The sequence below is a fragment of the Cornus florida genome, unplaced genomic scaffold, assembly GCF_030987335.1.
Source record: "Cornus florida cultivar Cherokee Brave unplaced genomic scaffold, ASM3098733v1 CherokeeBrave_3.0.0_Hap2_Chr05, whole genome shotgun sequence".
Taxonomy (NCBI): domain Eukaryota; kingdom Viridiplantae; phylum Streptophyta; class Magnoliopsida; order Cornales; family Cornaceae; genus Cornus; species Cornus florida.
The window spans coordinates 116,094,044-116,120,729 of record NW_026775575.1 but is presented as its reverse complement, the minus strand read 5'-3'; the positions used below and the strand labels follow the sequence as shown (position 1 = coordinate 116,120,729).

At 34.0% G+C, this 26,686-nt stretch overlaps 3 protein-coding genes across 7 annotated transcripts in view; 2 read left to right on the top strand and 1 right to left on the bottom strand.

The window, feature by feature from the left end:
• The first annotated feature begins 7,400 nt into the window (after positions 1-7,400).
• LOC132308861 (ubiquinol oxidase 2, mitochondrial-like) lies at positions 7,401-9,506 on the top strand. The gene is made up of 4 exons (XM_059807126.1): positions 7,401-7,891; positions 8,339-8,467; positions 8,618-9,106; positions 9,229-9,506. Exons 1-4 carry the CDS (start codon positions 7,547-7,549, stop codon positions 9,286-9,288), a joined length of 1,023 nt encoding a protein of 340 aa, XP_059663109.1. The 5' UTR covers positions 7,401-7,546; the 3' UTR covers positions 9,289-9,506.
• Positions 9,507-14,743: 5,237 nt separating this feature from the next.
• Positions 14,744-26,686, bottom strand: part of LOC132308859 (uncharacterized) — a 51,005-nt gene continuing 39,062 nt past the window's right edge. For all 5 annotated transcript variants that reach the window (XM_059807119.1, XM_059807120.1, XM_059807121.1 and 2 more), the window contains 5 exons: positions 26,104-26,259; positions 20,398-20,500; positions 18,858-19,031; positions 16,073-16,218; positions 14,744-15,092 (listed from right to left, as the gene is read on the bottom strand). In XM_059807119.1, the coding sequence (XP_059663102.1) occupies positions 14,899-15,092; positions 16,073-16,218; positions 18,858-19,031; positions 20,398-20,500; positions 26,104-26,259 (773 nt within the window). In that variant the 3' untranslated portion in view covers positions 14,744-14,898. The remainder of the gene's footprint in view (positions 15,093-16,072; positions 16,219-18,857; positions 19,032-20,397; positions 20,501-26,103; positions 26,260-26,686) is intronic.
• LOC132308860 (uncharacterized) lies at positions 21,289-24,702 on the top strand. Its single transcript, XM_059807125.1, has 2 exons — positions 21,289-23,700; positions 23,804-24,702. The coding sequence occupies exons 1-2, from the start codon at positions 22,103-22,105 to the stop codon at positions 24,423-24,425; spliced, it is 2,220 nt and encodes a 739-aa protein (XP_059663108.1). The 5' UTR covers positions 21,289-22,102; the 3' UTR covers positions 24,426-24,702.

Below are 26,686 nucleotides of genomic sequence, written 5' to 3'. Positions count from 1 at the left end.
TAGCTCCTCTCAACTGATTAAATAAATCATCTATCATTGGCAAAGGATACTTGTTCTTGATGGTGGCATGATTCAACTTCCGGTAATCAATGCACAACCTCAAAGAACCATATTTCTTTTTAGCAAACAAAACCGGTGTGCCCCACGGTGACACACTCGGTCGAATAAAACCTTTCATCCTCAAATCATCAAGATGTCTCTTCAATTCTTCCAATTCAACTGGTGTCATACGATACGGTGCCATAGAAATCGGCGCAGTACCGGGCATCAAATCAATAGTAAACTCTACTTCTCGGTGTGGAGACAACTCTGTCAAATCCTCCGGAAACACATCCGGAAAATCACGAATAACCACAGGATAATCTTCTTCGACAACACCATCTTCTTCGGCTAGAAGACTAGCCAAGAAGTAATCACCACGACTCCATCTATGAACTCCATGAAATGATGAAATGTGGGAATCACTCCGATCTCCCATGAAAAAGAAACAGTCTCCCTCAGGAGTGTAAACTGTGACTCTACCTCTGAAACAATTGATCGTGACACGATAGGAAGTTAACCAATCCATCCCGAGAATGACATCAAAGCTAGTCATCTCCAGGAGGATAAAGTTAAACACAAAAATTCGCCCGGCTATCACGATGGAATAGTCCCGTATAACTCGGCCCAAAGACACTGAAATCCTAACTGGCGTATCAACATACAATGCCCGATCCGTAAAACGGACCTTTAACCCCGATGCAAATGCAAATGATGATGATATGAAGGAATAAGATGCATCAGAGTCAAACAAAACACGGGCCCAAGAACCAAACACTGGAAAAATACCTCAGAGAATTGACGGTCCAGGAGATGCATCAGTGGGTGCAAGTGTAAAGACACGTCCCTGCGATACCTGTGCCTGAGAACTACCAATCTGAACACCAGACTGCTGCGCCGACACAGTAGGATTATCCCTCTTAGCTGGTCGTGAACCCTGAGAAAATATGGCAGGTTGTGGTGGTGGCGGTGGTCTGAAACCTGACTAAACTGTAGCCGACTGTGACGGCCTCTGCCGTGACCCTCTGTCACTAGTGGTGCCTGCTCCCTAACTCGAACAGTCTCAAATGAAGTAGTCCTGCTGGCCACACCTATAACAAGCCTTCGGAGCTGAAGAAACTGAAGACGATCTCATGGGACAATTGAACTTGCAATGTGCAGGCTGCTGATACTGAAAGTAAACAACTCCACTCTTGTCCGACCTAGCTGGCATAGGAGTGGTAGGAGCGGATTGTGCAGACTGATGCCCCTGAAACTGAGATGAACCACCCCTGTTCCTCTTCCATGAAGGTCCCTCTGAAGATGACCATGCATTCCTCTTTTGCTTCCACTGTTCCCTTCTTGCATCTTTATCTTTGGCCTCCGCCTCTAGCATCAATGCTCTTTCCACTGCCTCAGAATAAACCTTGATGCCCTGTGCTGTTAACAACGACCTCATCTTGTAGTCAAGTCTGGAAATAAACTTTCGAACCTTATCAACTTCATTACTCACCATCTTTAGAGCAAAGCGAGAGAGTGAGGTGAACTTGTTCGCGTACTCTGTCACTGATATATTGCCTTGGATAAGGCCAATAAACTGATCATTTAACTCCCACCTCTTGGGAGCAGGGAAATACTTCTCATAGAACAGCTCCTTGAACCTATCCCAACTCATCTCTTCAATCTTATACTGATTTGTGACCGACTTCCACCAAAACTTGGCATTATTTAAAAACTTGTAAGTGGCTAGGATGATTTTCAAGTGATCATTTGTCACATCCATAGAAGTTAATTGAGTTTCAACTTGATCTATATAGTCGTCCGCTTCCATTGGATCAGCACTACTTTCGAACATCACTGGCATCAACTTAGAAAACCCTGAAATCAACTTAAGACATTTTTACGCTGGCGTCTCCTCCACCTGAACTACCGGTTGTGGTACCAGCTACAGTATCGGCTGCGGATGAGTAGGAATTGTAGCCCTCAAGGTTTTCTTCAACAAACGGTTTAATGCAAGTTCCGCCGAACCTTCACCTTCCTCAACGGGTGCTTCCACATTATCCCTCCTTATAGGAACACTTCTAGGGGCAATCAAATCCCGAAGAAATATGTCTTCTTCCACTGGCACCGCCGGATTGGAGCTGGAACTCTCGCCAACATTACCCCTTGTTAGCCTAAGGCCAACTTCCCTTAGTTCCTCACGCTGTGACATCGTGCTATAAAATAAGAAAATGCTTCAATAACGATAACACTAAGATCCAACCGTGAACAATTTAACACAAAAGGATACTGCACAAACACTTAGCATGCAAGACTATGCAATAAGCACATTAGCATAAGCATATAAGCATATAAACACATAAGCAAGTAAACAGTTAAACATGCTCCTTCAAACAATAGAACACATAGCAAACAACCACATAATCGACACAAACAACTTCCCATGCAACCCTATGTAAGCCTCTACCCGTCGTCCTAATGGTTTTTGAATCATCGCTCTGATACCAAATTTGTAACGACCCAAAACTAAATACCAATTATAAAAAATAAAAATAAAAAAATTCGGTATGACCTCTGCTAAAAAGGGCCTACAACAACCTGCTTAAAAAAAAATGCAATGGCCTTTCTTGGCCTTTCAAGACTTATCCAACCTGTCCCAATACAAAATACAAAAAAAATATATAATACATTCCCCAATACTACAACATCAACAACTTCCTCAAGTTAGGCTCATCATCGTCATCCCATTCAACTTAAGCATGTACATAGTCTCAATTTACATAAAAAAAAATTATCAAGTATCTTAGTTATGTTACATGGCCATGATTTGCAAAAAAAATGGATACTCTTTTTCATAGTTTGAGACTTCACCAAAGATTAACTAGTACACAAGAGGAATCAAAATAGATCTCTAGTCCTTTTCATGCTTGAGAGGGATCGGCATCCACTACATCTTTTCTTAGCCCTGAAAATGTTAAATAATGGGGTGAGTAAAAATCTCAGTAGGTGGTACCTAAGTTGCACCTCTTGTGACCCCGTGAACCCAAATAATGAATAGGACACTAGGGAGAGGTCATGCTAAACCAGGGAAAATACAATGTAAATCTGCAAGTTCTAAACAAATGAATGTCGTGCCATGAATGCAATGTTATGCATGTCACTCCCCATTTTCATAAAAACATCCATCACTTTACAAACTGTTAATATAACCCATCCTTTGGTGACTTCGTAGCGATACGAGAAAAAGGCTGGCTACTATCCCTGACCCTTGGTACTCCCGCGGCGTCATTTGGAGCCCAGATAGCTCAACTATGCTAAGGCAATCTCCCTAGTTCTCTCTAGGTTACATTAACACACCGGCCATTTGGTGACTCCGCAGCGACCGGGTTTTTTCAAAAACCGTTTCATCAAATTCTCCCCCAAAATTCCCCCTTTTCATTTGTTTAACATCATTTCTCATCATTCTTGCCCCATGATATGTATGTATGTCTCATGTATTCAATGCTTAGGTAATAAGAAATTTCCATAATACTTCCATAATTAAGCAAGCTTTACAATAATTCTAAGAAAATTTCTATGAGCTTCCATGTATCATTTCTAGCAATTTTGTTAACACAATAACATAAAGAAATTACAATAATTGTAAGAAAATTTCCATAAGCTTCCATGTATCATTTCTAGCAATTTTGTCAACATAATAACATAAAGAAATTAATAATGAAGCATGCTTTTTATACAAATCAACAATTACACATATAATCATGAACTTTACACCCATAAGAAAATTATTCTAGAGGTAATTAATTTAATTAAGCATGTTGGCATTAAATAACAAGAATTGACTCACAAATAAATAAGAAAATGCAAATTAGAGACCCCTACCTCAATGTTATGCAAAACCCCCAATTTTCACCTCAAACCCTAGGATTTTCGAATTTCCTATAGTGTACCAGCCAAGGAATTGCTCCTATCAACTTGTAGGTCTCGCCGTGAGCTTTAATTTGCCGTAAACAACACTTAAAAATACGAAGAATAAAGAGAGAAATCAAGAATAGAAGCTTTAAAAAAAGAAAAAAGAAAACCAAGAGGAAGGCAGAGACGGGAGAGAAAGGATGAGAATACAGAGACCAAATGTGGTCTCATATTGACTTAAACAAGTTGTGGGTCCCACCCACTTTTGAATTTTTTTATTTTTATTTTTAATTCTCACCACACACACACAAATATATACACACCATAATTACATATATATATATATATAAACACAGACATTACAGTTCAACTCCAAATCCATGACGCCAAGTTGGAATTTGGAACGATATCATGGAACTCGTACGCCGATGGCTTTCCCGTCGTAAGAGGAGCCGATTGAATAGCCTATGGATACTTTTTGAAGTTTTTATTACCTGTAGTCATCATTTTTTTTTCTTTTAAAACTTAAACACCTGTTGATGTTTTATTGGGCCACCTCATCATAAAAATAAAGTTCCTTCTTATTCGGCCTAAGGCAAGTATTGTTCGCAAAATAATACTTGGAGGATGCTGAGATACTATTGACATACCCTTTCCTTTCCAATTTAGTTGTCAATCTTTTTATTTTGGTTGTCCCAAATTAGTTGTCCATTTACTAAATTCAAACTTACATTTTCACATCTTTCCTTTCATAAAATCCCCTTAAACTTGTAAAAAAATTCAAACTTTGATTATATAAATATTCAAATTTGAAATGATAACTTAATAATTCTTAAAGGGAACAATGTAATAATTATATGTCCTCTTTAAAAAGTATGTTCCCTAAGTGTGACATTTAATATGGGATAGATGGACTAGCATGCTTGGCTCACCCAATATTTTTTTGGAATATCCATGGTAGGGTGGATCCTCTCCAAGAAAAATTCTCTCTAAGCTAGTATCTACAGGTATTAATTCTATGACTACTAAGGTGCTACATCAACAACTTCTTTGACTCACTGAATGTACTAAAAGTTACTACACTTTCTTAAAATATCTAACTATGTTAAATTACATGTTTACCCACATTAAAAAAACTTTTTTTCTCTTTGTCCTCTCTTCCTTCTTTCTCCTATATATAACACACACACACATATATATATACATATGGCTATATATATATATATATATATATATATCTAGAGATTATATACGGTTGGAGTCTCGGCGATGGTGTCTCTGGCGTCTATGCGCTCGGAGAAGGCGACCATGGGTCTTGTGATCAGGCTTCCATGTAGAACAGGGCCATTACTAAGGTCGAAGAAACCCTAGATCGATCCCACCGCGAAAGTATCATAATTGTCCATGGCAATGAAAACCCTACATAGAGCGAGAGAGACAAGAGTTGAATCATATAATCTGTAGATATCTAGCCATGTGTATAAATAAATAAATATATATGTGTGTGTGTGTGTGTTGTGTGTGTGTATTATTAGAGAACTATAATTGAATTTCCTAAATTGTATAAAAATAGAAGTTGAAGGATCATAATCAATTTTAATTGGAATTGACAAAAATAAAAAAATAAAAAATAAAATATCGATTCAATAGTTAAGAAGAGAGTTGAATCGTATATAATTGTAGACATATATATATATATGTGTGTGCGTGTGTGTTATATATAGGAGAGAGGAGAAAGAGAAAAAAGGTTTTTTTTTTAATGTGGGTAAACCTGTAATTTAACATAGTTAGGTAATTTAAGAAAGTGTAGTAACTTTTAGTATATTGAGTGAGTTATGTGACGCCTAGTCGTAAGATTAATACCTGTAGATATTTGGAGAGAATTTTTCTTGGAGAGGATCCGTATCCCATCTATGGAAAGCATAAATCCTTGTTTGTTGGGAAAAATATTTTACAAATTTCAAACCTTCCGAATATATATATGGAAAAAATAATTTAATAATGAAAGGAAAAAATAAATTAATGTTGAATGCATTTATAAAAATACAAACAATTAAATTAGTAATTCATGATTGTATAAACATATATATATATATATATATATGAAAAAAATAATTTAATAATGAAAGAAAAAAATAAATTAATTTTGAATGCATTTAGAAAAATACAAACAATTAAATCAGTAATTCATGATTGTATAAACAAGTAATTTACAAAAGAAAGAAACCCTTACGTTTTTAATGAATTCTATGTAGTTCAGAGATGAAGAATGAAAGAGAGACAACTGACATGTGTATATAAAGTGCACAATTTTTAGGAGGAAGTGAATTTTCAAAAAGAAATTGAAGAAAATTTTTAAATGAAAAAATCCTACTTTTTCCAAAACTTTTACTTTTCTTCAAATCAAACTACTTAAAAATTTAAATCTTTTTCTTATTCTTTTCTTTTCAGTTACGTGCGGCTAACCAAGCGCATCCTAATTGGTTCACCGTGTGAACTCCAACACGCTTTTTGCTTTGGACTGGGATCCTTCTGCTTTAGGACGGATGGGGTACGTACAGTCAAATAATTAAATTACGTGGCGGCTGCGGTCTGTTCCAGATTAATCTCCCCCGGATCAGCACTACTTTCAAGTTAGAATCGTTCCTTAATTGTTGAGCCGACATACATACGTATTTCTTTAGTTGTAATAAGATGACCAATGACCAAGACTTTGACCTCATTACTCATGCCCAGTTAATTTTTTATTTTTTTTATTTAAAACCTGTCCGCCAAGAAAATTCAAATGCATTGCTTTTTCTTTCTAATTATTTGTAGGCTTAATAGACTTAATAATAATTGTTGATATATTTGTAATTATTTTATTTAATTTAATTAAATTAAAAAATAAACTTTAAAATTAGACTATTTTGTTATTTAAGACTATTAAGTCTACCTATATGTAATTTTTTCTTGAAAAATTACTAAATTTGAAGGGAACACCAGCTAAATTTATTTTCAAATTCTCTATTTCTGGTCAATATATAAGTGTTTTGATAATTTAGTGGTTAATATTATTTTGTGGATGGTTTGTTGACTAATAAAAAAAATGTACTTCTAAAAAATGATCAATTTCTAATTTTTTTTAAAAGTGGCAATATCAAAACTCATACGTACAAAATGACAGAATTTAATTTTTTTTTTTTAAAAAAAACCCAATTTTTATTCCAAATAGAATATTAACCACAACTCATATACGGAGTACTATTATTTTACATAAATTGTAACAAATTATAAAAATGTAGAAGGAAAATAGAGACATTCGAAGCATTCAAGAAGATTCATGCCATAAGCTGCCATTCGCACACCAAATCATACACGTGAGGAAAAACTAAAAGACTTGAACGAACCATAGTCAACTTATAGACGCACACAATTTTGTACTCGTACTACTATATAAACCCTCCTTTAAACTCTCTCAAATTCATCTAAACATTCAACAACAAACAAAACATCAAAGGCGTTCTTTACAATCTTCACTTTCATTCCAAAGTACTACTAGCTCAACCTGTAATTCTTCCATCTAGTCTAGGTAATTATTCATCTTCTACGTCCTTGCTCTGAATATCTATCAACGATGATGATGAGTCGCAGCGCGACGAGGGTCTTCCGTTCGGCAATGGGTCATGTGGGCCCACGCTTCTTCTCAACTGCAACAGTCCGTTCCGCAGCTAATGAGTCGGTCACCGGCTTTCTTAATGCTAAGCCGGAGAGGACAGTTGTGACGTTGTTTAGGGTTCCAGTCATGGGTTTACGGAATGGGAGTACAATGGCTGTCGGTGAGGAGAAGCAAGAGCAGACTGGTCCGGCAGGTGGCACCCCTGGTGGTCCGAATGACAAGGCTATCATGAGTTACTGGGGCATTCAGCCACGAAAGATCACTAAGGAGGATGGAACAGAATGGCCGTGGACTTGCTTCAAGGTATGTACTAAAACACAACCATGCACCCTCTTTTATAAATAAACCGGGCGCAAAAAACAAAGGGGAGTAAATGATATGCATGATTTGTGGGTGGTTAAAGATATTCAAAGTTTACCTTCATCTATAAGTTCGAGTCCATTTTAAATGATATATAATTACATATGATTTGAGGGTGATTGTACAAATTCAAAGTTTACTTTGCAGTGGGTTCAAACTGAAAATATTGGTCAAACAAATCATTTTTGGTTCAACTATTAAGTTTATAAATCATTATCCCTAAAAAAAATGTTGTCCAGAATATATTTCTTAGTGAGATATATATATCTCATTAGGTTGGCTAGGTTAATAACATGCAAGTTAGATTAACAACATACCATGGTGATGCGTGTTATGACGTTGTGTGTGTTATTTGTGACTTATGATTTTTTGGATAAATATTGAATGAAGCCATGGGAGACATACAAGTCCGACGTATCAATAGATCTGAAGAAGCACCATAAGCCTGAAAAATTCTTGGACAAAGTGGCATATTGGACAGTCAAGGTTCTCAGAATCCCCACTGACCTATTCTTTAAGGTACATATATATATAGTTTGTTCTAGTTTTGAATGTTGTCTTGGACATCTACTTTGCTCTGTTTTCAAAGTTAGGATATATTTATTTTATTTTTTTGATTCAAATCACAGTTTAATGAATTATATATATGATCCATGTGTATGATTACAGAGAAACTTTGTGTATCGAGTAATGATGCTAGAAACAATCGCTGCAGTCCCGGGCATGGTGGGAGGGTTGCTGCTCCACTGCCAGTCATTGAGGCGGTTCGAGCACAGCGGGGGTTGGATTAGAGCTCTGCTTGAAGAAGCTGAAAATGAAAGGATGCACCTCCTGACATTCATGGAGGTAGCCATGCCCAACTGGTACGAGCGCGCTCTTGTTTTCGCGGTACAGGGTGTTTTCTTCAATGCCTATTTCACCGCCTACTTGGTTTCCCCAAAGTTGGCTCACCGCATTGTGGGTTATTTGGAAGAGGAGGCCGTTCATTCCTACACCGAGTTTCTCAAGGAGATCGATAATGGCAACATAAAGAATGTCCCTGCGCCGGCCATAGCCATCGATTACTGGCGCCTCTCACCGGACGCCACTCTCAAAGATGTGGTCTTCGTTGTTAGAGCAGATGAAGCTCACCACCGCGATGTTAACCACTTTGCATCGGTACATATTCTATACCCAAGTCTGTCACGTAATAGAATTTCATGTAGTTAATTAAGAAAGATGGAGTTTATTTGAATTGACTTGTATATCTATGCTTACTGGTTTATTTGAATGAATTGCAGGACATACATTATCAAGGACATGAGCTGAATGTTGCTCCAGCACCCATTGGATATCACTGAAAGATCAGAAATATTTGGGTTATTTAACTGTATCATGAGGTCTATTTATAACTGCAAGTATTTTCAACCATATATGTAAACATATCTTACATTAGTTCATAATCATGTATTTTACTTTGACAATTTTTACACAAAGTGGTTACCTGTAACCCTTCTGATGCAACAAAAATTCGATCAATTTTGAAGTGACTAAACAGAATGGAATAAATTGAATCCAACCCAATTTGCCATTATTCAAGAAAAGGTGGCCTGTCATGCCATGCTATATATATATATATACACACACTATATAGAACCACGTGCGATGCACATGATTGAAGTTAACAATATTTTGAGATAGTAAAATAGCTGAGATGATATAAATATAAAATGTAATTAAAGTAACTTGCAGATAAAAGTGTTAAATTAATTTGATTTATGTATTTATAAATTTAGAGCAAAATAAATTCAAAATTTTAAGTTATCATTTATCATCCGAATAACTATTTGACTATTAATCTCAAAGACAAATAAGACTTTTTCATCATCTTCAAAATCTCTTTATCTAAAACCTTATGCAAACCCTAATATTCTTGTGCTATTTATAGCCGAACAATTAAAGAATATAATTTTATTTTGCAAAGCAATGAAAAAGACTATTGAATCAATTGTACAAGAGATTTATTATATCAAATCGATCATATGGTGTATTAGAATATAACAGTACGTTTATAAATACTACATATAATACATTACATTTTTTTATTAATAGATTTAAAAACATGCAATAAAAATTAAATAATTATATGTGCCCGTCTTATATCAATTATTTATTTATTTTTTTTGTTATGTATGGCTGAATAGAATATAATATACATGATAACATATTATATAGAGACCTTAAAGTTGTTCACACATAATTATTATGATATAGAGTAAGTATTATGATATATTCATAAATAAAATCTATAATTATGAACAGTCTAATTTTTTTACAAGTATTTGCTATTAAAAGTGTGTCTCTCTACGCACCGTAAACGTTTCTAAATTCAGAAAAGGATTATAACACTTGCCTATTTCACTCTGTATAACACTTGTGTCTCTCTAATTTCTAAATTCGGAAAAGGAGTATAACATTTACGTATTTCACTCTCACCTTCATGACACCTTCTTTTTTATCCAACAAATTCTTTCAACACTCTAAAAAAATTGAAATTCATACTTTTTCATATGAATAGATTTCAATACATGTAATTAATACATACCAGAAATTCAGAGATAACTAAAATTTGTCAAGAGAGATTTATTTATAAATGAAATTTATAACTTTCAACCATCATCTGGTTTCTTTAAAAGATGTTTAATAATATCAATTTCAGTAAAATTGAATAACTTTATATACAAGAATGTTATGAGCTTTTTATTCCAATGCGGTTGAATAAACACAACTTTTAATTTTTGATTTAGATATATATTTATTAATTTATTATTTAATATTAATAATTTATTATTTAAAGAAATTGACTTTTAGTCGAGGATTGTAATGCTTCTCTACTTACGAAAGAATTTAGAAAATAACTTTTACACTGCTTGATGCACGATAGAATTTTAAATTTAATCAATCACGCTTTTCCTTAACGCTAAAGAAAAAGAGTGAAAAAGAAAAAGATTTCACAATTAAGAAGAGTTTTAGTTTATGATACTTTTCTAAAAAAGATTGTGACTTTCAGTAATATAAATGATTAAAGAAGTGAAATAAAAGTGAGTTTTTATTTGAAGAATATGATGTATTGAGATGAAATAATTTATTTCCAATTGAAGATCATATCCATGCTTTTTTTGTTTTTTTGTTTTTTTTTAAATCAATATAAGTAAATAGAAATTGGTTTATGATGATATATAGATACACATATATATGTATATGTAATACACATACTCCTTTGTCCCATAATAGTTGTCTATCTTTCCTTTTTGGGTTGTCCTAAAATATTTGTCCACTTATTAAGTTTAAACAAAATATTTCACATCTTTCCATAAAATACCCTTAAAATTTTTAAAAATTTCAAACTTTATTATATATATATATATATATATATATATATATATATATATAAACTTGAAAGGGTTGCTTTGTAATTTTTGAGGGGGACAATGCAATAATTACATGCCCCCTTAAAAATTTCTACTCCCTAAAAGGGACATCTAATATGGGACGGATGGAGTATTATAGATAAAGTATATATTAAACTGGTTGAACTAAATGCCGTTTTATTCTAAATATAACTTTAGAGAATTTCTTAATTTCTCAGTATTTTTTTTTTATTTTATTTTTTTTACATTGCAATTTCTCAATGCTTCCAAAAATCTTCATGGAACAGACTTCCAAGTATGAACAAAGTATATAACGGAATTATATATACTTTGGAGATAATTAGGCAAACGTATATAAAAGAACAATATTTCTTAAAAAAATAAATAGGAAAGGAACACAAAATTAGATAGAAAAGCAACAAAGAACAGTAAACATGTTATGTACGCAGAGAATGAGAATTTTTTAATATTTAAACATGATCAGGATGTAGTTAGACCAAAACACTTAGTTATAGCAGAATATAAATGGTACAAATAAAGTATTATAAAATAATAACAGTCCAATAAAATATCAGTAAAAGTATATTAAAATAATAGAGAGCAAAAAACTTCTGGCCTGTTGGAGAGTTGAAAGACTCCAAGATTGTCACGTTCACAAAAGAACATTTACCAAGTATTCCACTATCATTCAAAATGTATATAAATATTATAAATCAAATACACTTTTATAGGGTATAAAAATTAAAATTGAATACACTTTAACATATAAAATATAAAAACTCCTCATGTACTAATTATGTATTGTATATATAATGATTCATTTATAAAAGAATTCTATGATAACTAACTGACATTTCAATCAATGATTATATACTTCAGTTACCTATATAGACTTGTACACATATATTGCATATAAAATACAATGTTTCATATATTTTATCTTTGTAATTTTTCTGAACAGAACAAAGTTAATATTCATGCATGTTTCTTTCACATCGTAATAAAAGAATTCCAGAACTGAACTATTAGGAAAACATATAAAATATAATAACTCCTCATGTACTAATTATGTATGAAACAATATGAATATATATGATTAGATAGAAAAATAAAATATATATAAATTGTTCTTCAATTCAAAGTAAAACATACCTTTAAAAAAAAAAAATTTGAAAGGGTTTTGAGTTGTAATTTGATGTACATGAACCAAAAGACGAGTCTCCTCTCAAAGCCGTTGAAATTGTTTGTGGAAGAAAAAACCTCTAACAAACTTTTTGTGAAGAAATTCTTTTCAAAGAGAGATGGAAAGAAATAGAGGGGAGTGAGATATAGGGTGTTAAATAGGTGTTTACAGTTAAAATGTGACCTTAAGAAGAGGTGTTAGTAGTTATTTGAAAAGTCACATTTATTTATTAAAATAAATTAAATGATTTAATTGTATATAAATAATAAAAGGTGACTTTTGGAAGAAATGTTAATAGTTATTTGAAAAGTATATGTTATTATTACAAAAGAGTATATATAAAAACGCGACTTTTAGAAGAGATGTTAGTAATTATTTGAAAAGTCACATTTATTTATTAAAATAAATTTAATGATTTAATTGTATATAAATAATAAAAGGTGACTTTTAGAAGAGGTGTGAGTAGTTATTTGAAATATATATATTATTATTACCAAAAAGTGTATATAAAAAATACAAATAGAATATACTTTTATAGGGTATAAATAGATAGATATATATGTGTATGTATATGGTTTCTTCACACAACGGTCTAAGTGTAAAACATGAAATAAGTCCATATTCATTTAACATGCTAAATTCAGGGGTTTCTGGAAGAAAATCACCTTCCGAGTTGTTGCAGCGTTGAGGGTGTAGAAACTTTTTGCATGACATAATTTAAGAGAATAGGTCATACTGATTTTGAAGTGGCCTTCATAACTTTCCAATTCTTGGAATACATGTGAACTCGGAATTCAACTTCTGCTATAAATTTTCCCGGTCAAGAGCAAGAAAAGTAGATTCGTGGAATTTTCTATCGTTGTGGAATTTTCTATCGTTCATACCGGTGTACTTTTCTATCGTTGTGGAATTTTCTATGTTCATACCGGTGTACTTTGCACCGGAAGTTGCCGTAGATGCTCAACTACCTAATGGAATTTCTTTTACTTGAATTTTGACAAAGTATGAGCTAATTGTGTTTATAGACAAATTGAAAACCGATCATGAAACAAAACCGATAATGTTTCATGATGCAGACATCTCTTGTTCTTATTTTTTTTTTTTGGTCGGTTCTTACACGTTTAAGGGGATCAGTCTCATCAAAAGAGCCCTAACACTCTCAAGATACAAAGTAACCATAACTTGGCAGAAATCTAACAATATATATATATACACACACACGCACGTGGTTAGACTGAATTTTGTGAGCCAAATATACACACACACATGGTCAGTGAATTTTGTGAGCCAAATCATACGAGGGCAAGGCTCTACATATTATTGACACAAGTTGTACAAGAGGAATAGTATCATAGCGAGCACAGCAAGTCCCAATTCATATCCTTCTCCTTCGTATAACAAGCCATACAGTACTAGGAAGATAATAAGTAACAGCACTGATCCCCATCCATGTCCATTCCCATCTCTTTCATCAAACACATCTCTTCTAAATTCGAATTGTTGAAAAGAATGTAAATAAACGTTGACAATGTAAATGATCAATATCAATACCAACGGGCCGAGAAGCATCTTACTAACAATGTATGCTAGGAAAATTAGCGTTAGAGGAACTGCAATTGATTTGCTTATGAAATGAACCACAAGCAGAACCAGAAGTGGAATGACAAAAACAAAATCAAAGATTGTTTTCTCCGCGCCAGAGACCAAGGTAGCACTGTTTAAGAGAGAGCGTCCGAAAATGACCAGTCCCAAAGCGACCACCATTAGAAATGGGACTAACGGAGATGGTCCATCAGCCATTTTACAGACTGTATTTTGATGAGGATGAAAGAATGGACAAGATGGAGTAGAATAAGGGTAGCTTTGAGTGAATTGGCTTCATTCTTAGTATGTTACCTTCACCTAGAATTTGAACTAAAGGCCAACCTCAGTATCCTAACTTCTGATAAAGTGGCGTTCAAGAAGACGATGAAGAAGCCACCTTCAATCATTTTGAACAAGTTCAAAATAGTTAACCAGTTAATGTACCAACTTTCTACTATTCCTGGTGCTTCCCAATATTCAGATAGGACTTTCCACCAGTCCAGGATCTACCTCCAAAATCTTGTTTGGAGGTAGCAAAGGACCTTCCTAGCAAAAATTAAAATTAAGATTAATGGATCTACCTTCAGGATCAACTGGAACCAAAATATCCATGAACAGTTTTTGTTGACGATAGCAAAGGGCCTTTTATTTCAAAAGATTTTATGCATTTAAATCAACAAATACTTAGCGTATCAAATAACAATAGTGAAAGTACACCAAACAGGTTTCGGCCCATATTGTATGCTGTTTTACACATGGTCATTCTCAAGAAACTACGAAATTTCCCTCACCTCATATTTGTGAGAAATTCTGAGAGGTGATTGCTTTGATACAGGCCTCTCTTCAGACCAAAGTTCTAAATTAACAGTCCCTGTCCCCCAATGTATAAGACATTTGTGAACCTCACCAACATTAAAGCGGTTGACCAAACCCAAGCCGAGACATTTATCAAAAAGCATCCATTCACCTGAAACATAAAAGGTCACAATGAAAACACATAATTTAACTGGCCTATGGAGTAGAACAAGCAGGGTGGCAGTTTCAAACATTGAAAGTTTGCCCTGAAAAGAACAAATATATAAATAGATAAACGGAAGTGAGGTAATGGATGATGACATTATATGCTTGTACCCAAAAAAAAAAAAACCCACAGATAGTTTCTGCCATGCCGAGACATGCATATAAAAGCTGGAAGTTGCAGCCATTTAATATTAAGCTGTGCTATCTGTTACAACGAGCTTTGGCTTATGAAACCTCAGTGGATGAAATGTCGGTTGTTTTGATCAACATAGTTTTCTTAATATATTAATGTTAACCTAAGCATCATATTATGCTAAAAAACCCTGAATTGTTTCATTTCAATATTTAATTCAGAGCAGCAGATTCAAGAAGCAAAATCAAGATTTTATCTAGCTAGTTTTGGCCAAGTTGTGAAGTTCCTTAATTTGTAGTAGAAAGATGATCCATAACTCAAATTTTAATCTTTTTTTATTTGCTACAAGGTAGCTCGCAAACATAATTAGTATTAGGTATTCATAATTTATGCAAAATATTTAAATTAGAATTTTGATAAATATATTTTATGAACATTAACATGAGTTTGTTAAGCAAATGTTACATCTACTTCTTCATACCTTTGAAAACTTTTGCATATTCATCTCTAACAGCTATTTTCGATGCATGTTCCTGGTAAGGAGTTCGCTATGCATGGACTTGATGCAATAACACATATTAAGGTTGTACACTTGTTCTGATTTAACACAAAAATGAAAAGAAGTTCGCTGTAATTCATCTTCATGTGACCTAATTTTCTTGCTTCCCTGAATAGTCCTTTGGATTTTTATTTTTCTCCTTTTCTTGTTGAAAAGTAAACTTTTTATTGTAATGGTATAGAAAATAGAAACTGTCACCAAAATAACAAAGAAAATGACACAGAGAGAGAATTACCGTTAGGCCGAAGATCGCCTTCCAGAAATTGCTCACCAGATTCTGGCCAAACTTCTTGCTTAGATCCATTAATGGAGACAAATGAAACATAAGATTCAGTGGGGTGCAAGAGTGTAAACATTGGGTGCACTCGCAAGCAAACAAGCCTGCAGAACAACAATATACATACATGAAGGCTACTGAGAAGGATAAAAGTAAAGAAAAAACAAAACCTGTAAAGTCAGCCATCTATGAAATGAAATGCCCAAAAAAAAATTTTTATAGAATAAATAAAACACTAGTAAAAATACACGTTGCTAAAGTATATCAGGGAAGAGAGAGAGAGAGAGAGAGAGGATGCCAACATAAAGCTGTAATAAAATTTAAATTTACACATATATAACCAGGGGACGACCATCACTAAGGGCACAGTCTGGGGGGCTGCTGGTCCAGTCAATATATATATATATATATATATATATATGGGTTTAGAATCATGAAAGGGTATGTATACCAAATCAACAATATATTCAAAAACCTTAGCTTCCCCTAAATTTTTTCTTTTGGGTCAATTACCCTCACCTCCCTGGAGTTCTCTTTGTAACTAAAGATAAAACTTTAAAAAAAAATGTGGTCAACCTTAGGGCTGTAAATGAACCAAGTGTTCGACGAACAGCTCGGGCTTGGCTTGTTAAGAGCTCGGTTCGTGTTCATTTGTTTAATAAATGAGCCAAGCTCAAACACAAATTTCAATCTCGATTAATAAATGAGGCAATCTCAAACAAATCCCTACTTGGCTCGTTAGTTCATGAACTCGTTCATGAACAAGCTCAATAATCTACTCGCTTAGAACTCGAATATATATATATATATACACTAATAGATAAATAATATATATTCATATTTATTATATATACTAATAAATAAATAATTTTGGACCTTAAATTTCTTAAATGATTCCTATTGAAATTAATTAGACCACCATTCCTCCAAAAATTAAAATAGACCCAATCCATTCATCTTTTTTTTTTTTTTTTTTTTTTTTTTTTTTTTTTTTTTTCCTAGTTGGTACTCACACACACTTCTCTTATGAGACTTGAACTCTTGACCTCCCTTTGGAAAGCAAGAGGCTGATACCGCTAGGCCACTGGTCAATCCATTCATCTTTCAATTAAAGCAGACAAAGCCCAATATCCTTCACAAGCCTAACTCGGCCCAACTCCCTTATAATATATAAGCCACCAAATCTCAACCTAATTGTCTATCTTTATCATACTAACTCTAGCCGCAAATGCAACAGAAGATTGTTGCTGATGTTGCCAAGTCTTCTACCAGTGAGGAATCATTTTCCGGCAAATACGCCGGAGACCTTAAAGCTCTAAATCGCACATATAAGTCAGCAACCACATATGCAACCGGCCTCAAAAATCATTTTCCGGCAAACACCACTGGAGATCTTAAAGCTCAGAATTGCATATGCAAGTTTGCAACTACACATGCAAGTATTCTTTCTCATATCTCTGTTTTTGAAATTTCCATAGATGTTGAATGAAGATGTCTACAAATATGACACTACGCCAGCGTGTTATCGAGCCGAGCTCGAACCGATTGAAATATAGCCAAGCCGAGCTCGATCATAGTTAGTTTAGGCTGGATCGAGCTCGAGCCGAGTTCGAGCATATCTATTGTTTTTTCAAGTCGAGCCTGAACACTCCAATACTCGGCTCGGCTCGGTTACAACCCTAGTCAACCTCCCCTCAGGTTTAACGTAAACACAGATACCCCCACTCTCATCTTTTAGTCTCTTAAAAGAACTTCTATCTAAATGTTTAAATTACCCTTTTTCAAATAAAATGACATTAACTGTCCCTATTTCAAATGACAAATTTGCCCTCTCTTTACTTTCTTATTTTACTTTATTAAATAAAAATCACCAACAATAATATTTAATAAATTGATGAATATCATATTTCAAGTAAGATAAGTACATGTTCATATACTAAATAACATATAGGTGCTTTGGAGAAGCTCTTAATCCCAAAAAATTTAAGAATTTTTACAATTTTTGGATTTGTTTTTATTTTCACATGGAAAATGATTATTTATTTATTATTATTATTATTTTTGTGTGTGAGATACTTGTTTGATTTGTTCTGATTCATTATTTTCTGAATTTTTTTTAATCATTTTTTATTTTTTACTAATTTGTATTTATTTTTTTAATTTATGTTCTTCTTAGAGCTAAACAATGTGACTGATTATTGAGGTAATGTTGACGTCATCATCATCATTGCCTTTATTCCATATGGGTGGGGTCAGCCACATGAATTTTCTTTTTTGACTCTTTTCTATTATAAATCATGTCTTCTCTTAGATTTAATTTTTTAATTCATTTTTATTATTTGTTGAGTCATAATATTGATGTGTTTTTTGGTCTGGATTTTCATTTATTTAAAATTATCATTTATTAATTTAGTAAAAAGTATAATTACCAAGCCTTTTTATTAAGACGACAACTTAAAATTTATGAGTAAGTCACTACTAGTGTTAAATAGTCTAAAAAAATTCAATAAAATATCACTAAAAATCCATTTTTATTTAATTATGTTATAAAAAGATGTGTATCATTGCATTTTAGACCCTATGGGCCCGCTTCTGTTACACCACATTTGGTCGGCGACTGTGAACCATGCCCACAAGATTAACATAATCCCTTACTTGTCAGCTTGACCCATATGTTTAGAATTCCATTCAAATGCTACAACAAAGTCATGTTAAAATATAGTATTTAGATCATGAGCAAAACCTTGAAAATCCACCAGAACCAGCACCAACTTTGCGGGATACAATGCTTGAGTCAATCTGGAAAACCTTTGGGTCATCCTTTGAAAAAGATATCTGCCGTTCAATAACTAATCCACCGCCAATATCACCTTCTAGTTTGAGAGACTCCGTCTCTCCTGCCTGCTCAAGATCTCGCCTACAGAGAAAGAAGATTCAGCAATATGATGGAAATATGTAATAATTTCAGAAAATGATGTTGCAACAGTGATTATCCTTTTTGGCCTACTATAAGCCAAAAACAAATTTCTTCTTCATGTATGTTCCAATTTTACAAGTTTCGAGACCTTACAAACCTATCCATGTATGGTAGTTAAACTAATGTCACTAATAAACTGGTGATGAAACAGTTATTTCTTTGCAAGATCAACGGGGTCTAAATTCAATCTATCACAAAAAAATAAAAATATAAAAGAAATTCAAGACAGACTGATTTTGAAGTGTCATTTTAAATAATGATTAGTCAAGATATTTTGAACATTTCAAAACTGAAAAGGGGGAATACTCGAGAAGGAATTTTATTACACTAGACTAACTAGTACAGTCTAATTAATATATTTCTGAAAAAATAAATTGAGTTCATAGAATTCAATAGTTTAACAACGGGAAATGAAGAACTCTGTTTAAAGACAAGGGTGACATGGCCCACCTGGGAATAATTAAAGAAAAGGATCCAACTAAATTTTTTTAACAACAGGAGAGATTTAAAGACAACAATGACATGGCCCACCTCGGTTAGTTAAAAGTAACTATTAAGACCTTCTGTGACCCTTAACCATAAATTTGCAAGGAACAAGATCCAAGGCCATGGCATGCCCATTTTTTTTTTTTTTTTCCTTTGCTGGGAAAACACTAACTTTTCCAATTTAAAGGAAGCTCTTAAATGCATATCAAATTGTTAGAATGGATTAATTACAATGTGCCTACATAATATCAGTGAATTCAGAGGCATACTAGTTGAGCATGGTAGTATCTTCCAATACCCTAGGGTTCTGAGCGCATTAACATGATATATAAAGTCAAGGGAACTGGGATACACCTCTTGCACATTATCCCATATAACATGTCTGCACATATCCAATGAGCTCCCAGTAGAACTCGACTATACATCACCAAGATTGCCATTTAGGCATCTGCTAAGAGGGAAGAAAACTGGAAACATGGTTTCCCAAGAAGAATGCTGAAGTGATTAAAGTTTATGTCTACAGGGCATACAAGGTGGTCAGGCTCCAGGAATAGAAGGTATTGTAGATTAGCCGACTTCCTTGACTGACTGAAAATGAAGAATCAGTTATTTATAGAAGTTAGCTTAGACCTAATATTTTCCATCTTCAACATGCACACTGAGCCTATCATGTCATCAGATGTGCCAGTTTAAAGTAATTCATATGTCTCAGCTATGACAAGAGTTTTTCATATTCAGATAACTAATTTTCTGATGTTACCAGAAAATTACACCTATTCAATAGAAATGTAGTCGCAGCATTATCCGAACAGTAACTCACTCAATGACAGCATAGTCCTCAGAACATCCAGCAGACCGGTACTCGATACCGCTATACTCTTCGTATCCATTTACGTCAACCCTGCTATGAAGCCATTGAGTTCCTGTGACAGCACCCACAAAGAATAAGAACAGAGGATCAGCATCAAGAGTATATGATGTGTGTTTCAAGTTCAATATTCATCGATATAAGTTTGTACACCTAAGACTTCTAATGTACACATGAAATCAATCAGATGTCCCTTCTATATAAAAATAAAAGAAAAAGTGACAAATTTTTTAACTTTATTCATTCTAAATCAGACTTAAGAGGCTACTTATCAGTAGTACACTTGTATGCTTAGTCAGAAATTTTCTTTATCTCCTATTGAAGCTTCTTTATGCAATGGAAACATTATACATGAGAACTACGAAATGAAAAAACTCTTAAAATTGCCATTCCCCAATTTTGACTGAGACTCTAAGAAAATAGAATACTTGAATTTATTTATAATTTTATGATACTAAAAGGGGGCATTCCTACTTCAAAATTTAGCTATAAAAGTTATAAATCCAGAAGAAATTGATACAGGCTAGGAAGCACGGACACTCCGAAATAGGCAAAGAATCTGTGTCGGACACGGACACGCGTCGGACACGGCCCGACACGTGTCGGACACGGCAAAAAGCGTGTCTGGAATTTTTTATTTTTTTAAAATTTTCGGACACGGATTGGACACGGCACGGACACGCGTCCGACACGCCAGGGTGTGTGTCCGACACGCGTGTCTTATTTTTGGGGGTTTAAAAGATAATTTTTAAAAGAAAGTTGGGTTAAAGTACAAATATATAAAGTTATTTACTTACTTATGTGGTCAGAACATAATAATTTTAAACTTTCAAGGTAAATATGTAATTTTAAACAAAAGAGATAGATATTTAAGGCAGTCATTACACTATTACAAGATCAGATTCAAAGGACGGGGGTTGTGCTCTCTCAAACTGACGACGAAGCTCTGCAACTTCCTGCTGCAGATCAAAGCGACTCCTTCCAGCCTCCAGGTCAGTCTCTCTCTCTCTTTCTCTCTCTCTCTCCTCTCTTTTCTTCCTCCTCCTTCCTCTTTTCTTTCTTTTTCTTCACAAACCCTAGTTTCTTTCTTTCTTCTTCATTTTTTTTTTCTTTTTCCTTTTTCACAAACCCAGATTCTTTCTTTCTTCTTCATCTATTTTTTTTTTGTTTTTTTTTCGTTTTCCTTTTTCAAAACCCCAGTTTCTTTCTTTTTCTTTTCTCTCTCCTTTGTTTTTTTTTTCCCCCGTTTTTCACTAACCCCAGTTTCTTTCTTCTTCATCTATTTTTTATTTTTTGTTTTTTGTTTTCCTTTTTCAAAACCCCAAATTCTTTCATTTTCTTTTCTCTCTCTCCTCCCCCCCCCCCCTCCACTAACCCCAGTTCACAAACCCGTCTTCTTCTTTTCTGGTATTTTTCCTTTTTTACAGACCTTAATTTCTTTCCTAATTTCTTTCTTCTGCTTCTTCTTCTTCTTCTCTGTTGTCTTTATTCTTGCTTTAAATTTTAGCTTGTGTGAGTCGTGACTTATTGACCTGTAAATGAATTGGATTTCATCTTTGATTTAATTTCAGCTATTGCATATGACTTATGAATCTGTAGCAAATAGGAATTTATTTTTTCTTTGCTGACTGTTCTTTCTTTGCTGACTGCTGTAAGTATGGATTTTTTTTCTTTTCTTTTTATGTCTAGGGAATTAGACATGTCATTGTCTACATCAGTTGCTAGTTGTACTCCTCAATTCGAACAAGATGATAACAAACCACTTTGGAACTATGTCACACAATTAGAAAAAATTGGTGGTGGAGGAGGAAATTTTTTATTCAAATGCCACTTTTGTAATAACGAATTCAGGGGGTCTTATACAAGAGTTAAAGCCCACTTGTTGCAGAACACTGGTATGGGTATTCGTATATGTCCAAAAGTCACATATCAGAATATTGCAGAAATGCAAAAAGCAATTGAAGAAGCCGAATTGAGAATTAAAAATTCTAAACCAAAAAAAGTTCCTTTGCCGCCGTCTAGTGCATCATTGGGTGGTACTACTAGTCTCACTCAGGAGGCTTATGTACCAAAGAAAAGAAAGGCAAGTGGGGGTGCCATTGGGAAGGCATTTAATAATGAGGCTTGGGAACAATTGCACTCAGAGATTGCTAGGATGTTTTATTCCGCAGGATTGCCGTTTCATCTAGCAAGAAACTCGTATTATGTGAGTTCATACAACTATGCTGCAAATAATCCTCTATCAGGTTATTTGCCTCCGGGTTATAATCTATTGAGAACCACTCTACTTCAAAAAGAAAAGGCAAATATTGATAGAGTATTGCAACCAATTAGGAGTACATGGAAGGCAAAGGGTGTTAGCATTGCAAGTGATGGTTGGAGTGATCCACAAAGGCGGCCTTTAATTAATTTTATGGCTATGACAGAAGGAGGTCCCATGTTTTTGAAAGCTGTTGATTGTTCTGGTGGAATTAAAGACAAGTTTTTCATTTCCAATTTGTTGAAGGAAGTCATAAATGAGGTTGGCCCCCAAAATGTGATCCAAGTAATTACAGACAATGCCCCAAATTGCAAGGCTGCTGGACAACTAATTGAAGGGCAATTCCCTCACATTGTTTGGACACCTTGTGTGGTCCATACTCTTAATCTTGCCCTCAAAAATATTTGTGCTGCAAAAAATGTGGAAAAGAATGAAATTGCATATGCAGAGTGTGGTTGGATTCTTGATTATGCTGATGAGGTTACAATAATAAAGAATTTCATCATGAACCATTCAATGAGATTAGCTATTTTCAATGAGTTTGTCAGCTTGAAGTTGCTTTCAGTTGCAGAGACACGCTTTGCTTCTGTTATTGTGATGATGAAAAGATTTAAACTTATAAAAGGTGGTCTCCAAGTAATGGTCATAAGTGACAAGTGGACTTGCTATAAGGAGGATGATGTAGGAAAGGCCGATTATGTGAGAGAGAAGCTGTTGGATGAACAATGGTGGGGAAAGATTGATTATATCCTTTCCTTTACTTCACCTATTTATGACATGCTAAGGGCTTGTGATACCGATAAGCCTTGTCTTCACTTAGTTTATGATATGTGGGATACAATGATTGAAAAAGTGAAGATGGCAATATATAGGTATGAAAGAAAGCGACAAAGTGAAAGTTCTTCCTTTTATGAAGTGGTGCATGGGATACTTGTAGCTCGTTGGAACAAGAACAATACTCCGCTTCATTGCTTGGCACATTCACTAAATCCAAGGTAAATCATTAGATATTAATTTGTAAGCTAAAGAAGTTTTAATCTTAGTTTAGAATTAAGGAAATTAAATTATGAATTAAATGCATTCTCTTATTTATTGTAGGTACTATAGTGATGTGTGGCTTAGTGAAGACCAAAGTCGAGTTCCACCACACAAGGATTTAGAGGTCTCAAGAGAGAGAACAAGGTGCCTTAAAAAATACTTTAGTGACCCACAAGAGCGTTCAAAAGTCCAATTGGAGTATGCTAATTTTTCATCAAACTCGGGGGAATTTGGGGAGAGTGATTCTATATGTGATAGATATACCATGGATCCTAAAAGTTGGTGGGTTGTACATGGTTCATATGGTCCCTTGCTTCAAGAGTTAGCTTTGAAGTTGCTTGTCCAGCCTTCTTCCTCCTCATGTTGTGAGAGGAACTGGAGTACTTATTCTTTTATTCACTCATTGAGAAGGAACAAGATGGCGCCACAACGGGCTGAAGATTTGGTTTTCATTCATAGTAATCTCCGTCTTCTGTCAAGGAGAACCCCACAGTACAATGAAGGACGAACTAAGATGTGGGATATTGCAGGAGATGCATTTGATTCATTTGGTGATGTTGGGGTGCTTGAGGTTGCAAACCTCTCACTTGATGAGCCAGAATTAGAGGCGGTATTATTTACCGATGATGGAAGTGTTAATGATGATGAGATTCATGAGACAATTGATGATGAACAACAATAGATGAATGCTGATATGTTCTTTTTTTTTTTGTTTTGGACTACCCTTTTGGTATTGTAAATGGTAAAGTCCTAGGTCAAATGATGGATGGGAATAGATGATAGTACACTGACTTGTTTTTGTATCTTTTTTGGGACTAGCCTTTAGGTTTTTGTGAATGTTAAGTGCTAACAGTACAGTCCTGAATGTTAAACAATCATGAATGTTAATAGTCCTTTCAGTCTATGCTTTTGTATTTGGAGTAAAGTTGCAATGATGATTAAATGATACTAGTTATTATTCTAATATCTTGTTTTTATTTGGTTTTATAACTCTGCAACATTGTTCTTTTATAGTTTATTAGTTATAAGTTATGATTTGTATATATTTTCCATTGTGAGGTTGATGAAAAATAGTAACACTTGGTAATTTTTAAAGTACTACATCATATATATATACACTATTCGCCGTGTCCGTGTCCTAATTTTTTTGGATTTGCCGTGTCGCCGTGTCCGTGTCGTGTCGTATCCGTGTCCCGTATCCGTGTCCGTGCTTCTTAGGATACAGGTGTTGTGTTAATTTTCTTTGGTGTGAGACAGGTCGTGTGGGAAAAAATCAGTTGAAATTCAGACCCCATTGATCCTAATGTTGAATTTGTGAGAGATGCAAGACAGTTATTTGATAGTCCTGATAAACATAGAAAATTGGTACGAAAGCTTATATATGAAACTATAATAGTTCTAGATATTGCAATTTGCTATTAGAATTATTATAGTCGGTTTATGGAGAGTCAGGCAACAACATTAGGAGGCCCTGTACCATATTGAGGTACCTCAAACGAGATGCAAGAGAAGGTCAATTCGGGCCTTCTAGCTCTCTTCACATTATGGCCTACTTTAATGCAGAATGAGCTGGAGATCAGTTGGGCAGGAAGTCAGTTTCTGAACACTGTACGTGTATTAGCGCCAATGCAGTTACATTGAAAAGCAAGAAGCAAAATGTAAAGCTGATTATAGAGCTATAGCACATGAAGCATCTGAAAAGATTTGAGATAAGTCACTTGGGATGGGGTTTCCGACAGATTTTCCAATGCACATCTTTGGAACAATCAAGCTGTCATCAAATATTATGTTCTTTTCACTAAATAGTCATATATGTTATTTCTAATCCAATACTCCATGAGAAGGATCAAACAATAGAGGTTGACAGTTACTTTATATGATACATATGGTGATAAGAAAGACACAAACAAAATTTAAAATAAAAAAGTATTACAGTCTATGTTAAATCTGAAGGTCAATTAGTTGATATATTTACAAAAAGTTGTTTCTCTGACTTATATAAAAGCCAGGCATGATAGATATACGTGCTTCATAGGAAGAGTATTAATTGTGATATGATGAAGCCGGGGTGATTTTGAAATTTCAATTCTAGTAATATGACTAGCGAGCCAACCTCTTAAGGGTCAAGCTCTGCTATTTCCCATAAGATCTCTCTATCATGCACATACACCAACATTAACAGTTATATTTTCATCTCAAAATGACTAGAACAGTACAAAAATAAACAGAAAAATTAATAATTCAACAATGTGATAATAAGCATCTTCTTTCAGAAATATAAGACAGACAAATAAGAAAGAAGCAAAAATCTTAAAGTCTTTCTAACATATGCAATAAAGCTCCTCTATCATAAGCATTACCTGAAGGAAGGTGCTCCATGGAAATGATTCTACCCCCAATCCAAGGAACCACGTTAAGAACCCAATCACCACTTTTTAGTTCAATAGGAGTCCTTGAAAGTTCAATTCCTTTGTGTCCAGGAACCTTTTCCTCATCTGGAATTGGCTTAACACTTTCTGCATCTAACAGCTTGTTAAAAAAAAAAATATCCAGAATTCTATAAAATTAACTTCCAAATAGACTGTCTTGGCCAGAACCTTACATATTAAAATCACAAAATTACTCAAAATAAATTTTCAAAAAGGCATAATCAAAATTAAATAGTATATTAAAGAACACAAATTTTAGAGAAGTGCATGCATTGCAAAAAATATGATGGAAAGAAGAAATACAATATAGAACAAAGAGAAGAGAAATATGTAACGTTAGAATGATATTTAATAATATGTAAAGGCTTGAATGAGATGAATCACTCATTCACAACTTTAGTATTTATAGATAAAAAGAGCACATGCTCATATTACAAGAAAGGAAACTAAATCAAATCACAGCATATTCTAAAGCATATTCTATGGCATATTCTATAGCATAATTAAATCTTTG

Coding starts and splice junctions, on each gene's coding strand:
- LOC132308860 (XM_059807125.1), top strand. CDS start 22,103: ATGGATTTTTTTTCTTTTCTTTTTATGTCTAGGGAATTAGACATGTCA. Junction 23,701..23,803: donor GCACATTCACTAAATCCAAG/GTAAATCATTAG, acceptor TATTTATTGTAG/GTACTATAGTGATGTGTGGC.
- LOC132308861 (XM_059807126.1), top strand. CDS start 7,547: ATGATGATGAGTCGCAGCGCGACGAGGGTCTTCCGTTCGGCAATGGGT. Junction 7,892..8,338: donor GGCCGTGGACTTGCTTCAAG/GTATGTACTAAA, acceptor TATTGAATGAAG/CCATGGGAGACATACAAGTC. Junction 9,107..9,228: donor ATGTTAACCACTTTGCATCG/GTACATATTCTA, acceptor AATGAATTGCAG/GACATACATTATCAAGGACA.